At 37.7% G+C, this 14,961-nt stretch overlaps 1 protein-coding gene across 2 annotated transcripts in view; it reads right to left on the bottom strand.

Moving 5' to 3' along the window:
* Positions 1-557: 557 nt before the first annotated feature.
* ap1s3a (adaptor related protein complex 1 subunit sigma 3a) overlaps positions 558-14,961 on the bottom strand; it is a 23,531-nt gene continuing 9,127 nt past the window's right edge. Inside the window, exons 3-5 of one of the 2 annotated variants that reach the window (XM_061919470.1) lie at positions 12,917-13,025; positions 912-1,049; positions 558-826 (exon numbers count right to left, since the gene is read on the bottom strand). In XM_061919470.1, the coding sequence (XP_061775454.1) occupies positions 788-826; positions 912-1,049; positions 12,917-13,025 (286 nt within the window). In that variant the 3' untranslated portion in view covers positions 558-787. The remainder of the gene's footprint in view (positions 827-911; positions 1,050-12,916; positions 13,026-14,961) is intronic. The other variant, XM_061919471.1, reaches the window with a different exon arrangement.

Here is a 14,961-nt window from a genome sequence, read left to right as displayed (position 1 = left end):
CACATTGATTTTAAAGGGATCCTCCAACAAAAACAATTATTCGGACCGAGAAAACGACAATTTCCCTATTAATTTGAGCGAGGATGAAAGATACGTGTTTGAGGATATTGATAGCGAGGGACTAGAAAAAAAAATAAAAAAACGCGATAGCATTGGGACATATTCCGATGTTTTTAAACACATTACTAGGATAATTCTGGGGAAAAAAAGTGGCCCAACTCCCACATTTTTCATTTGATTCAAACTGTTCTAAATTCAAAATATTGGGCCTGTTTGGGAATTGTGTGCTGCACTTCAACAACTCTAAAAAAATCCTGGATTTCAGTTCAACTTCAGCATTGGAGCATTCACACGCAATTCCTTCAGGAATTGCCTCATCTCGTTACAATATACAAGTGTACATTGTAAAGTGTCCCACTTGAAGACTCGATCTGGGGTGAATACAATGAAACTTGTTCAAATCGACATAAGCGAACTAGCTTTGACCATGTGGCCCATCCTTTCAAACAACCCTTCAACATACCAAAAAGAAAATAATTGGTGCCTTTTGTTAGTTGCTGTGGTACAATCCAGGTTGACTGGCATGCTTTTATTTTGAAGCTTAATTTACACTGAACAGTAAGTACCTTTTTTTTTTTCAAACACTTTGTATGTCGCCGATTCGGGTCGAGCATGTATGTCGACATCGACTCAAGCGGGCACCACTGATTTACATCAGTAATATAGGTGATGGTACCGTGAGGCCCGTTTTGATTCATGTCCTGGGAGACTTCCCTCTTCTTCGGCCTCAGTAAGATGGTCTGCTCATGTATTCCTCCATTGTCTGCTGTCACAAAGAAGTTACACTGATAAGGTGAGTCACTTCTGTGAAAAACCCTCCTTCTCTGAGGGAGTGTGAAACCATACTGCACCTCCTGAAGCGCGTCGGCCTCCTCCAGCGAGACACCCACAGCCACTCTGGAGGTTTCTAACACTTCTCCTCCCATCAGGAACTCGTCCAGGATGTAATAGGCCTTTTCAAAGTTGAAAATAATGTCCAGCTCACATACCTGACAGGGAAAACAATTATACACAGGCTATAAATGTATTTATTTGGGCTGTCAATATTAACCTTTTTATCTATCCATCCATTTTCTACCGCTTGTCCCTATTGGGATTGCTGGGGGTGCTGGAGCCTATCTCAGCTGCATTCGGGCGGAAGGCGGTGTACACCCTGGAGAAGTCGCCACCCTTTTTTACTAATGTGACTAATTTTAAAAAAGTATCGCATTAATCATGTACTCACACAACGTGGTTAAAACGTGATTCTGTGGGAAATATATTGTGGCAGCCCAACCTCTCCCTGACTCTACTGTACCTCCCACAGTCACCACGTTAATTGAGTTTAAGACTTCAAGGCTTTCAGTAAATACACCTTTTGAACAAAACATCTTTGTTTTATGGGCTACAAAACAATTTAATGTATTAACTAATAAAATATATCATACATCATTATTGTATATTTATTTATTTCATTTCTTACTTTTATTACAAACCACAAAACCATTTAAGTTGGAACGTTGTGTAAATCGTTCATAAAAACAGAATACAATGATTTGCAATTTTTTTTACTTATATTCAGTTGAATAGACCGCAAAGACAAGATATTTAATGTTGGAACTGGAAAACTTTGTTTTTTTTTGTCAAATATTAGCTCATTTAGATTAGATTAGATAGTAGTTTATTTATTCCTTCAGGAGAGTTCCTTCAGGAAAATTAAAATTTTCAGCACAATCCCATTCAAGATCAGACAAACGTTACAGGGAGACAGAACAGGATCGCTGACGGGTCTGCCGGCTTCCAGCTCTCCTTACAAAAAAGGTGAGATACAGGTAAACAAGTGGGGGGGAATGGGAGAAAAAAATAAAAGATTAAAATAAAATAAAATAATTGGTCTTAGCCTGGGCCCTGGAGAGGGGGTGCAGACTGAGGCCAAGGGAAAAATACAACAACTCATGGCCATAGTACACATCCCTCTCACATGTGTGTAAGAGGGAAACATCAAACATTTTGTCAAAAATTTGGAATTTGATGCCTGCAACATGTTTCGAAAAAGCAGGTACAAGTGGCAAAAAAGACTGAGAAAGTTGAGGAATGCTCATCAAACACTTATTTGGAACATACCACAGGTGAACAGGCTAATTGAACAGGTGGGTGCCATGATTGGGTATAAAGCAGCTTCCATGAAATGCTCAGTCATTCACAAACAAGGATGGAGCGAGGGTCACCACTTTGTCAACAAATGTGTGAGCAAATTTAAAAACAACATTTCTCAACCAGCTATTGCAAGGAACTGAGCGATTTCACCATCTACGGTCTGTAATATCATCAAAAGGTTCAGAGAATCTGGAGAAATCACTGCACGTAAGGAGCAAGGCTGAAAACCATCATTGAATGCCCGTGACCTTTGATCCCTCAGGCGGTTTTGCATCAAAAACCGACATCATTGTGGTTTGACGAGTCCACATTTCAAATAGTTTTTGGAAAATGTGGATGTCGTGTCCTCCGGACCAAAGAGGAAAAGAACCATCCGGACTGTTATAGGCGCAAAGTTCAAAAGCCAGCATCTGTATTGGGGTGTATTAGTGCCCAAGGCATGGGTAACTTACACATCTGTGAAGGCATCATTAGTGCTGAAAGGTACATACAGGTTTTGGAGCAACATATGTTGCCATCCAATCAACGTTGTCATGGACGCCCCTGCTTATTTCAGCAAGACAATGCCAAGCCACGTGTTACAACAGCTTGTCTTCATAGTAAAAGAGTGCAGGTACTAGACTGGCCTGCCTGTAGTCCAGACCGGTCTCCCATTGAAAATGTGTGGTGCAATATGAAGCCTAAAATACCACAAAGGAGATCCCGGACTGTTGAATCACTTAAAGGCCTACTGAAACCCACTACTACCGACCACGCAGTCTGATAGTTTATATATCAATGATGAAATATTAACATTACAACACATGCCAATACGGCCTTTTTAGTTTACTAAATTACAATTTTAAATTTCCCGCGGAGTTTCCTGTTGAAAACGTCACGGAATTATGACGCGGAATTATGACGCATAATGATTACGCGTTTTTCAGACGTTATTGGTTGGAGGGGACATATTAGCCAGCTCCACTTACGGCTAAAAGTCGTCTCTTTTCATCGCACAATTACACAGTATTTTGGACATCTGTGTTGCTGAATCTTTTGCAATTTGTTCAATTAATAATGGAGAAGTCAAAGTAGAAAGATGGGGTTGGGAAGCTTTAGCCTTTAGCCACACAAACTCACGGTGTTTCCTTGTTTAAAATTCCCGGAGGTGAAGCTTTACTATGGATCAGAGCGGTCAAGTTAACATGGTTCCCGACTACATGTCAACCGGCAGTTTTCGGTGAAAAAATTGTTGTAAAAAGTCGCTTCTTACCGGATATCAGCGGAGCTTGCGCCGTCCATGCAGCTGCCGTGATTTCCCACAGAGGCTGGCGTCAACACACCCGTGGAAACACTCCTCCGACTATCAGGTACTATTTAACTCACTAAAACACTAGCAACACAATAGAATGATAAGGGATTTCCCAGAATTATCCTAGTAAATGTGTCTAATAACATCTGAATCGCTCCCAATGCAATCACCTTTTTTTTTTACTTTATTTTTATTTTTTGTTGTAGTCCTTCACTATCAATATCCTCATCCACAAATCTTTCATCCTCGCTCAAATTAATAGGGAAATTGTCGCTTTCTCGGTCCGAATAGCTCTTGATGCTGGAGGCTCATATTTTAAACAATGTGAATATGTGAGGAGCCCTCACACCATGTGACGTCATCGTCTGCTACTTCCGGTAAAGGCAGGGCTTTTTTTATTAGCGAACGAAAGTTGCAAGCTTTATCGTCGATGTTCTCTACTAAATCCTTTCAGCAAAAATATGGCAATATCGCGAAATGATCAAGTATGACACATAGAATGGACCTGCTATCCCTGTTTAAATAAGAAAATCTCATTTCGGTAGGACTTTAAGCTGTACATCAAGCAAGAATGAGAAAAAAATTCCACCTGAAAACCTTCAAAAATTGGTTTCCTCAGTTCCCAAACATTTAGTGTTGTTAAAAGGAAAGGCCATGTAACACAGTGGTAAAAATTCCCCTGTATCAACTTTTTTGAGACATTTGCTGCCATTAGGTTCTAAGTTAATGATTTTTTGCAAAAAAAATTAAGTTTCTCATTTCAAACATTTCCATATTTCAAACATTAAAATATATTGTCTTTGCATTTTCTTTAATTAAATATAAGTTGAAAATGATTTACAAATCATTGCATTCTGTTTTTATTTACGATTCACACAACGTGCCAACTTCACTGTTGTTGGGTTTTTTTAAATAAATGTTAATAATATATTTTATCTTAGAGAGGGAAAGGCATCCAAAGCCCGAGGCATGCAGCAACACCATACATCACACCTACACTTACAAAAAAAAAGGGAAAAAAAGTTAATATATCTCATTAATAATGGATGTTATTTTTTGAATAAGCTGAGGGACATTTAAAAAACAAGGTACGGGCTGAAAATGGTCTCTGGACATTGCTGCTTGGGGCTAAAAGCATAAAAACTTCAACTACAATGTCAATAGGGCTCGAAAGTGTAACGTGGGAAGGCAATGCTTTGTGCTTCTTGCTGGCGTCTAAATAGCTTATTTACATGGCTGAATTCAATACTCCGTCCTAAAGTTGTGTTCTTTTCTTTAATGAGTTCAAAACATGGGCCGAACGCGCAACATCAATAACTGACACAATGGTTGTCATGATCGCTTCAGGTGAAGAAAATGATTCACTGTACAAACATACATATACACATACTGCACATATACATACATTCACTCATGCAAATCACGTTTCAACAAACATATATTAATGTTGTTGCCTTAGGGGAAACTGGGTATCACAGGGCACACTGACAAAGCAAAAACTATTGTTACTATAACAATTTACAAGGTTAATATTGTTGGCTTTCTTCCCCTCCATTTATCTGCTTTCTTTTGCATTTCAAGTTATCATTATATATATGTATTGTTGCATTTGAAACAATTGTATTGTTGATAACAGAGGTATTTATTGTTATTATTCATTTTTAATATTGTAACGCTCATTGTTATTTCTGTATTATTGTTCATTTTACTAACTGCTTCTTTGCTACCACTTTTTCCATCATGTTTGTACATATCCTATTTGCTGATATTGTTGTTGTTTTTGTTATTGTTGTGTTTGCTGTTGTTGTGTCTCTGTCTTATCCCCCTCTTGTCCCCGCAATTTCCCCCTCCGTTATCTTTTTTTCTCTCTTTCTTTTCACGACTGCACCAAATAATAATATAAATACATTTAATAAAGTCAATTACAAATAAAGCAACAAGAGAAGTATCCCACTCTTTTCTTTTATAAAGTAAATGTGTACTGCCAATATGGGCATCTACATCAACAACATGATTCACATAGCTGGACAGGATAAAAAAAAATGATTTGGTCAAATGTGTGTTATTTCCAGAAGCAAAGCCAAGGAAGTCGGGTTTGTTAGCTAATGAAGAGACGATGAATAGCATCTGTGAGATGATCAAAGATCACTTTTAATGCCATCACCTGGTACAACCTGTTGTCTTCACGGCATTTCCATATTGGTTAGTTTAAATCAAAGCCTGTTTTATTATGTTGCACACATAGCATTTAGTAATATGTTAGCGTTGGCTAAGCTAAAATAAGCCAACTGCCGGTTACGAACAACGTACAGTATTTGGGGATGAAAAGCAATACCCATATTCATAGATCAAGATTTCAAATATTTTCCCACATTAATGCACAGTGTATTTCAGACTTGAAAAACATTTAATATGAAACCAATTCCTCCAGGCGACAACACACAGTGACAAGTCCTGTTGACTAACCTCTGAAAGGACGACAGTCTTCTCTTTCTGATGTAAAATTTCGAGGTTTTGAGCAAACACAAAATTGGTTTGTCCGTGAGTCTTTACCGACTTGGCATTCCAAAATGATTTGGCCTGTATAAAACACAGATTCCGATGACAACAGAGATACAGGACAATGTTTGCTCATATCTCATCTATTGGACATGCCAATAAGAATCAATTCCACCGATATATACTACTATATACTATATACTACTAATAAAAGTTTCAATCAATCAATCGATCTGATTTATTTTTCCGAGGTAGCGCACCTTTGGAACAGAGTCCAGTTTGTTTCAATACAATCCTTTGATATTTTTTCTTTTGTATGTTCCATTATAATCCAGTTAATTGCTGTATCTCACAATAACGCTGGTTGAGTACTGCCAAGTATGTTTGTAAATAAAACCTTTGTCCAGCAACAATTGCTACCCAGCCCTCACAATGCATTGAAAAATCCCAACGGAGAGATTCGGTGGCTTAGGGCAGTGTTTTTCAACCTTTTTTGAGCCAAGGCGCATTTTTTTCTTTGAAAAAATCTGGAGGCACACCACCAGCAGAAATCATAAAAAAATTTAATTCAGCAGACAGTAAAAAGTTGTTGTCGCAATTGTTGGATATGAATTTAAAGCATAACCAAGCATGCATCACTATAGCTCTTGTCTCAAAGTAGGTGTACTGTCACCACCTGCAACATCACCCCCTGACTTATTTGGAGTTTTCATGTGTGCAGTGTTTTAGTTCATGTCTTGCACTCCTATTTTGTTAGCTTTTTCAGCTTTCTTGGTATTTTCCTGTTGCAGTTACATGTCTTCCTTTGAGCGATATTCTTCGCACTTGGGTTTTTTTTTAGCAATCAAGAACATTTAAGTTATCGGTATCTTTTTTTTGTCTGGACATTGATTGTCATGTCATGTACGGATGTACCGATGTAAGTCTTTGCTGTCGTCCAGCATTCCGGTTTTGTTTACTTTGTAGCCAGTTCAGTTTTAATTGTGTTCCGCATAGCCACCCCTAAGCTTCAATGCCTTTTCTTAGGGTCACCACCTTTAATTTATTTTTGGGTTAGGCATTAGATACCTTTTTTACCTTCAGATTGCCTCCCACTGTCACCTGCATATTGTGATCACAACAAACCATCGTCGTCTCACACGACCTGTTCCCGAAATCTACAAAGCAATTAGTTAACGGCTGCCACCTACTGATATAGAAAATAATAACACGGTTACACTGCCGAGCTCTAGACAGCACCGACGCTCAACAACAGCACATTATTTGCGGATTATAATTACTGGTTTGCAAAAAAATATTTTTAACCCAAAATAGGTGAAACTACATAATCTCCCACGGCACAGCACAACTAGTGTGCCGCGGCACAGTGGTTGAAAAACACTGGCTTAGGGTTCGGGGCAGGGGCGTCACTAGACCTAATACTGTACTGGGGCACACCTGGGTCACAAATAATTCATGCGAGCGTGCAAAGCGCGCAAGCAAAAACATTTTTAGCACTTATTTATCATAAAAAATACATAAATAGTGCTTTAAACAATGAAATCATATCAGATAATGTTGTATGGATCTTTGATTAACCACCTGAAATTAACTAATGCATTTGACCTACTTGTGCACTTTTTTACTCCAGACTTCTGAACTACTACTGGTAAAAGCAAAAACGAAGAGCAATGAATCTTTTTGAAATATATATTGCAGTAATCATCTGCAAATTTAACATCTACAAAAGTAACACAAAAAATAAAGCACCCCTACATCTCTGGGTTCTTTTATATTTTTTAATTTCCATTTATGGCAATGTGGCGAATCCTATTTCAGATACACAAAACTATAAAATATACACAAAACAATAAAGCCACAGTAGTAGAATAAATAAACAACTGTTGTGTGTCTGTTCAGGGAATCATTTTCTGAGAAGTAAACTGTAACGTCTCCTTTTCATTTTTGCAAAGTGGTCAATCACTCTGGACAGACATGGAAATATTACAGTAACTGTTATACAGTTGACCAGTGGTTCCCAACTGCTGGGTCGTGACATAAAAGTGGATTGTGTGTCACTTTCAGTGAGTCACAGTCAGATGTGTGCATGAAAAAAAAAAAAAGTTTAGGGAGAAAAAAATAAAATTGTGGCAACAAAACCAGATATTTATTGCCATTTTTCTAGTGACTATTAGTGAGTATTTTAGCAAAAGGCAAACCGACTAACAAGTTGGAGGAGGACTCAGGAGAGACATGGAAATATATATATATTTTTTCATCTAAATGGGGCAAAAAAACACAATATTTTCAGCCATCTTTCTGAAAACAAATACAGAAATGTTACTATTTTTTCTGGAAACAAAACCAGATGCTATAACTGTAGCCATTTTTCTGGTGACAAAACAAGATTATTTTAGTCAAAGTCACACCGATTAACACGACAAGTCTACTGTGCTATTTTTCTGTGAAATAAACTTGAATGATTTAAAAATACTGGGACCAACATTGTTCAATCTTTATATAAACGATATTTGCAAAGTTACAAAAAACTTGAAGTTAATTTTATTTGCAGACAACACAACTGCTTTCTGTTCAGGAGAGAACACACAGAAGATAATACAAATAATAACGGAAGAAATGAATAAATTAAAAAAATGGTTTGATAAAAACAGGCTATCCTTGAATCTCAGTAAAACTAAAATAATGCTATTTGGTAACAGTAGAAAAGATTATCAGACACGAATACAAATAGATGGAATAGATATCGAAAGGGTAAAATAACTGATAAAATTAACTGGAAATCTCATATACAAAACGAACAACATAAGGTGGCAAAAAATATTTCAATAATGAATAAAGCAAAATACGTCCTGGGCCAAAAATCACTTTATATTCTTTACTGCTCGCTAGTGTTACCATACCTGAGTGTTTGTGCAGAAATATGGGGAAACAACTACAAATGTGCGCTACATTCATTAACTGTGTTACAAAAAAGATCGATTAGAATAATACACAATGTTGGATATAGAGAACATACAAACCCTTTATTTATTGAGTCAAAAATATTAAAGCTCGATGACTTGATAAAATTGCAAACAGCTAAATTGATGTACAAAGTAAATTATAACCTGCTAGCAAAGAATGTACAGCAATTTTTCTCAACTAAAGAGGAGAAATAAAACCTTAGAGGAAAATCTACCTGAAAACATTTGTATGCCCGTACAACACTTAAAACTTTTAGCATATCAGTATGTGGAATTAAATTATGGAATGGATTAAGTAAAGAAGTTAAACATTGTACTGATATGACCCAGTTTAAGAGGATGTTCAAATTAATACTGCTTACAAAGTACAAAGAAGAAGTATGAGAAACACTTTCAAACTTATTGAAAATAAGATATTCTTCATTTTAGTATGTTAATAATGATTGAAATAATTAAGTACATGTTAGAAAACTGCTGTGTTACTCACTCACAGATGTCATTTTGATATTTTGCTGTAAAGAAGGTCAGTGAATGAATGTATATATTGTGGGCGCTCTGAAGTGAAAAAGGGGTAGGATTAAATAAGCTTTGCTTCTTCCTACTCCTTTTCGGACATTATGTATTGTGTATTGCGAAATGATGAAATTAACTGATGTATAATGTTGTATGTATGTCATGTTCGAAATAAACTAAGAAAATACATTTGGCTCACGACTTGATGATATGGAAAAATGTTTTACTTCCTGAAGATAAACCATTTGAGAAGCACTCAACTCACACATGCTTACTCCAAATCATCATTGATGCAGAACCAGCAGACAATAACCAACATTATGTTTCATGTTCATTGGAAATTCCCCCGACAGCTCGTACAGCAAATGAATATGTTTGTCTTGATACAAGGAATAAGGTTAGCTAACATAGCATCAACTTAAGACAATGATGTTGCCTAGCTAGCTAGGACTTCACTTACATCTCTCATTCCTTGCTGCTTCTTTTCTGCTCCGGGCGAATAACTTTCTTAAATCCATCTAGGAGTTACAGTTTGAGTCAAATCAAAATCAAAATAATGTAATTAACAAATTGTTGTTGGCTAATGTTACCTACCTCACGCAGTGATTCTCATCCTCTCGCTCTCGCTCTCTCTCTCTCTCTCTCGCTCTCTTTCTCTCTCTCTCTCAACCGAAGTCTCGATCCACACGTGAATAAATTACCATATTAAGTAGCCATGTGCTCATTGTTACTCGGAGTGAATACAGTAGCAATCAATTACCATACTAAGTAGTATGTGCGCTGTTGTCTATGTTATGTAGACTTAAAACTCTGAAGCGTTTTTTTTATTGGTGGAATTTATAGGTTGATTGGCAGCACTAAAATTGGCCCTAGTGTGTGAATGTGAGGGTGAATGTTGTCTGTCTATCTGTGTTGGCCCTGCGATAAGATGGCGACTTGTCCAGGGTGTACCCCGCCTTCCGCCCGATTGTAGCTGAGATAGGCGCCAGCGCCCCCCGTGACCCCAAAAAGGGAATAAGCGGTAGAAAATGGATGGATGGAAATTTTTACTGGGGCACTGCAGATCAACAGTGGGGCACGTGCCCCAGTGAAATATGTCTGGCGACTCCCCTGGTTCGGGGGTAATTGTTTATACGTCTCTGATGGCCACATCAATCAGTCTGAGCAGTAAAAGTTGGCACTTTTTTTTGTGAACTGTTACCCAGCATCACGTCGGTGTGTTGCTTAAGTTTCTACAGCTTGTAGAAATGTACGTATGGCAGTTGTGGAGTTGGCTCGACAACAACGTTAGTATTAATAAATCTCAACATTACCGTGATTAAGGGCATACAGAAGGTTTTTGTTTGTACAAAAAGCTTGTTACATGAGGGCCAAAGCCTTTTAGTCGCCCTTGATCAAAGCCCTCTGCTAGGTTCACTGTGATGCTTACAGGGAGGACACATTATTAAGTTAAAGTTAAAGTACCAATGATTGTCACACACACATGAGGTGTGGCAAAATTAGACCCATCACCCTTGATCCCCCCCTGGGAGGTGAAGGGAGCAGTGAGCAGCAGCGGTGGTCGCGCCCGGGAGTCCTTTTTGGTGATTTAACCCCCAATTCCAACCCTTAATGCTGAGTGCCAAACAGGGAGGTAATGTGTCCTATTTTGTATAGTCTTTGGTATGACTCGGCCGGGGTTTGAACTCACAACCTACCGATCTCATATGCGAAGCACAGCACAGTACCTTGCAAATACAATGCAAAGATGAAATGAGCACATGTAACCAGAATTCATTAGACTTCCTTCAAGATTGAACTGTTGACAAGAGTGAACAGAAAATTGTGGAGCATCGGATTTGACTTCTTGGCTGACGCAGGATGACAAACTCAGACGGTGAATGTTACTGACATCCTGACTCAAAGGTGTATTTTGTTGTTTTTTGCAGCGTTTGTCCTACTATTTACCGTATTTCCCAGCCCATAGAGCGCACCGGATTATAGGGCGCATTGCCGATGAATGGTCTGGCGCAGAGTGGCCGTGCGCAACCTGAGGGTCCCTGGTTCAATCCCCACTTAGTACCAACCTCGTCACGTCCGTTGTGTCCTGAGCAAGACACTTAACCCTTGCTCCTGATGGGTGCTGGTTAGCGCCTTGCATGGCAGCTCCCTCCATCAGTGTGTGAATGTGTGTATGAATGGGTAAATGTGGAAGTAGTGTCAAAGCGCTTTGAGTACCTTGAAGGTAGAAAAGCGCTATACAAGTACAACCCATTTATCATTTATTTATTTATTTATATATAAGTAAGGCACACCGGATTATAGGCCGCATTAAAGGAGTCATACTAATATTATTTTTTTCTAAATAGAAAACATTTCATTGTGGTCTACATAACATGTAATGGTGGTTCTTTGGTCAAAATCTTGCATAGATTATGTTTTACAGATCATCTTCAAGCCTCTTTCTGACAGTCGCTTCCGGATGCGCCGTTTGGTGTGTGGTCTTATTTACGTGGCTCACCGTCATCTTTGTTGTAGTCGTGTAGCGTGCAAGGACGGGAGTGGAAGAAGTGTCAAAAGATGGATATAACTGTTGTAATGAGATTCAGACTTTACTTAAATCAATAATTTAGCAGCATCTCCTCATCCGGAAACAACAAAGCTGGAAATGTGTCCCGTGAAAAAAATGTCCGACCGGAACTCTAATAACTAAAGTTCCTTGGATGAATAATGTGAACTCACTACACCGGTATGTTTTAGCGCTTACAGTACATGACGAGTTTACTGACCGATATAAATAAGAACTTTACACTAATTTATATTAGAAATGGCAACAGTGGAGTATGAATGCCACATAACAAGAAGATAGAGAAAAAGAAGAAGCTTATCTACTATGGTGTCCTCACAGACTACAAAGGCGGACCGCGCAATTTTTTTGGATTTATGCAGATCCCAAATACAGATCAGCAGGTACCAGAAGGTAAGAAAAGTTGCTTTTGCATCATAATGCAGATAATTGGTCTTACCTTGTACACACACCATAATAACACTTGTATGATTAATGCACCGACAATCCATCAAGCGGTGCGGCTTTATAGCTTACCAAAGTCGTACTAAAACATTTTGATGGATTTTTGATCGCCCTGTGTATGTGTAATGTTCTATATTTTTAATGGAACATATAAAATGTTAGTCTTGTTTACTTGAGTCATATTGCCATCATATTGCAGTCTACACGTATCTCTTATGTTTGACTGCCATCTACTGGTCACACTAATCATTACACCATGTACCAAAAAAAATTGCTCCGAGGTCGGTAAGCAAAACCAGAATTATTCTGTACATTAAACGCACTGGGTTATAAGGCACACTTATAAAGGATTTTACGTGTACCTTATAGTCCAGAAAATACGTTACTTTATTACATGTGGTGGCAAACAAATATACAAACGTTTATAAAAGAAACATGACTTACGTTGCCAAAGTATTTATCCAGCAGCTCGACATATCTGTGTAGAACTTCCAGGCTCAGCAGCTCATTATCTTGTTCTTCTAGACCAGCACAGAAATAAAGGCTGGCATATCTGCATTGAGAACAGCTGCTGTTATTATATATCACTGGGGAAAGAACAATATTTTTTTATACTTCAATTACAATAACACATGATCCATCTGGATAGAATGGACATCAAGGGTTGTATCATTATTGGATTAGGAGTACTTTTTATGTGTATTTTCAGAAATACAATATCTGTGTGTGTTGTGTTGTGTTTTTCAAATACTGTATCTTGATATATTCATTCAATGTTCATAAAACTCGGGGAATAAGTTATTGGACAATAAGGAGAGGAATGCCAAAAGATTTTAAATAAGAGAAATCAGATCAATATTTAGTTTGTTCTATTTAGTTTATTCTGCCCAAACATCTATCCATCCATCCATTTTCTACCGTTTGCGGGTGGTGCTGGAGCCTATCTCAACTGCGTTCAATTGAATGTAATTAAATGGAATATTGTAATATTTTCTTAAAGTTTTTACATCATCTTGCACATTTGTGTTTGTGAATTTATTTATTTTTTACAAAACAGATTGATTTTGAAAAAAATGTCTAAAAGGCTTAAATCAAATAATTCAATGATCTTAAAAAGATTTTTAAGTAAAAGTATCAACAACATACTGTAGGTATGTGTGTATTTTCCGCTGGCTGGATCTCCGCAGTGGTCATTCAGATCATTTTGCGCTTGATCACGCTATAATGAGTAGATTTTTTCTGAGTTCGACTGCGTTCGCGTTGTTTTCATCACCACTGTACACCAATACTCATGACGTAGAACACATGCAGTATCCTAATTTATCCAGAATATCGACATTTTCAGATTGGACAAGTACTTGCGCAACAAAGCTCTGCCCAGATTTTGTAAGTTAACACTCGACAAAACTCCTTCGCAAACAATCTACAGTGAGTTACATGTTCATTAGAATTCCTATAATACAGGTTATACATTTATTTTTTTAAATTAAACGATTTGCACTCTGACTCACAAGTCAAGTCCGAGCAGCCATGTTTACCCAATTTTTCTTAATCACTTCCAACGCTAATTTAATGAACTAAATCAATTAAAAATACATTGTTAACGTGAAACCTCTTTTTTATGTTTCTTTGTTTAGCAAGCGTTCCAATGATGCCAACCATTTTAAAGTGGGGGAAATATTAGGAAAGTTACGATATTTTGAACAAAAAATCTTGAGCCCCATTGACTTTTAGTGGAAGAAGTTGAACATTAAATTAGCACACTTCTATGTGTTCTAAAAGTCTATAACTTTCTTAATATTTATCACAGAAAAGTTATACTCACTGGAACTTTATTTACAAACCCTGTTTCCATATGAGTTGGGAAATTGTGTTAGATGTAAATATAAACGGAATACAATGATTTGCAAATCCTTTTCAAACCATATTCAAATTAATGCACTACAAAGAAAAGATATTTAATGTTCAAACTCGTAAATTTTTTTTTTTTTTGCAAATAATAATTAACTTTGAATTTTATGGCTGCAACACGTGCCAAAGTAGTTGGGAAAGGGCATGTTCACCACTGTGTTACATCACCTTTTCTTTTACCAACACTCAATAAACGTTTGGGAAATCCATCCATCCATCCACTTTCTACCGCTTATTCCCTTTGGGGTGGCAGGGGCGCTGGTACCTATCTCAGCTACAATTGGGCGGAAGGCGGTGTACACCCTGTACAAGTCGCCACCTCATCGCAGCGTTTGGGAACTGAGGAAACTAATTGTTGAAACTTTGAAAGTGGAATTCTTTCCCATTCTTGTTTTATGTAGAGCTTCAGTCGTTCAACAGTCCGGGGTCTCCGCTGTTGTATTTTATGCTTCATAATGCGGCAGACATTTTCGATGGGAGACAGGTCTGGACTGCAGGCGGAACAAGAAAGTACCCACACTCTTTTTTCACGAAAACCACACTGTTGTAACAGCATTGTCTTGCTGAAATAAGCAGGG

The sequence above is a fragment of the Nerophis ophidion genome, linkage group LG13 (assembly GCF_033978795.1).
Source record: "Nerophis ophidion isolate RoL-2023_Sa linkage group LG13, RoL_Noph_v1.0, whole genome shotgun sequence".
NCBI classification, from domain to species: Eukaryota; Metazoa; Chordata; class Actinopteri; order Syngnathiformes; family Syngnathidae; genus Nerophis; species Nerophis ophidion.
This window is presented reverse-complemented; position numbering and strand designations above follow the sequence as displayed.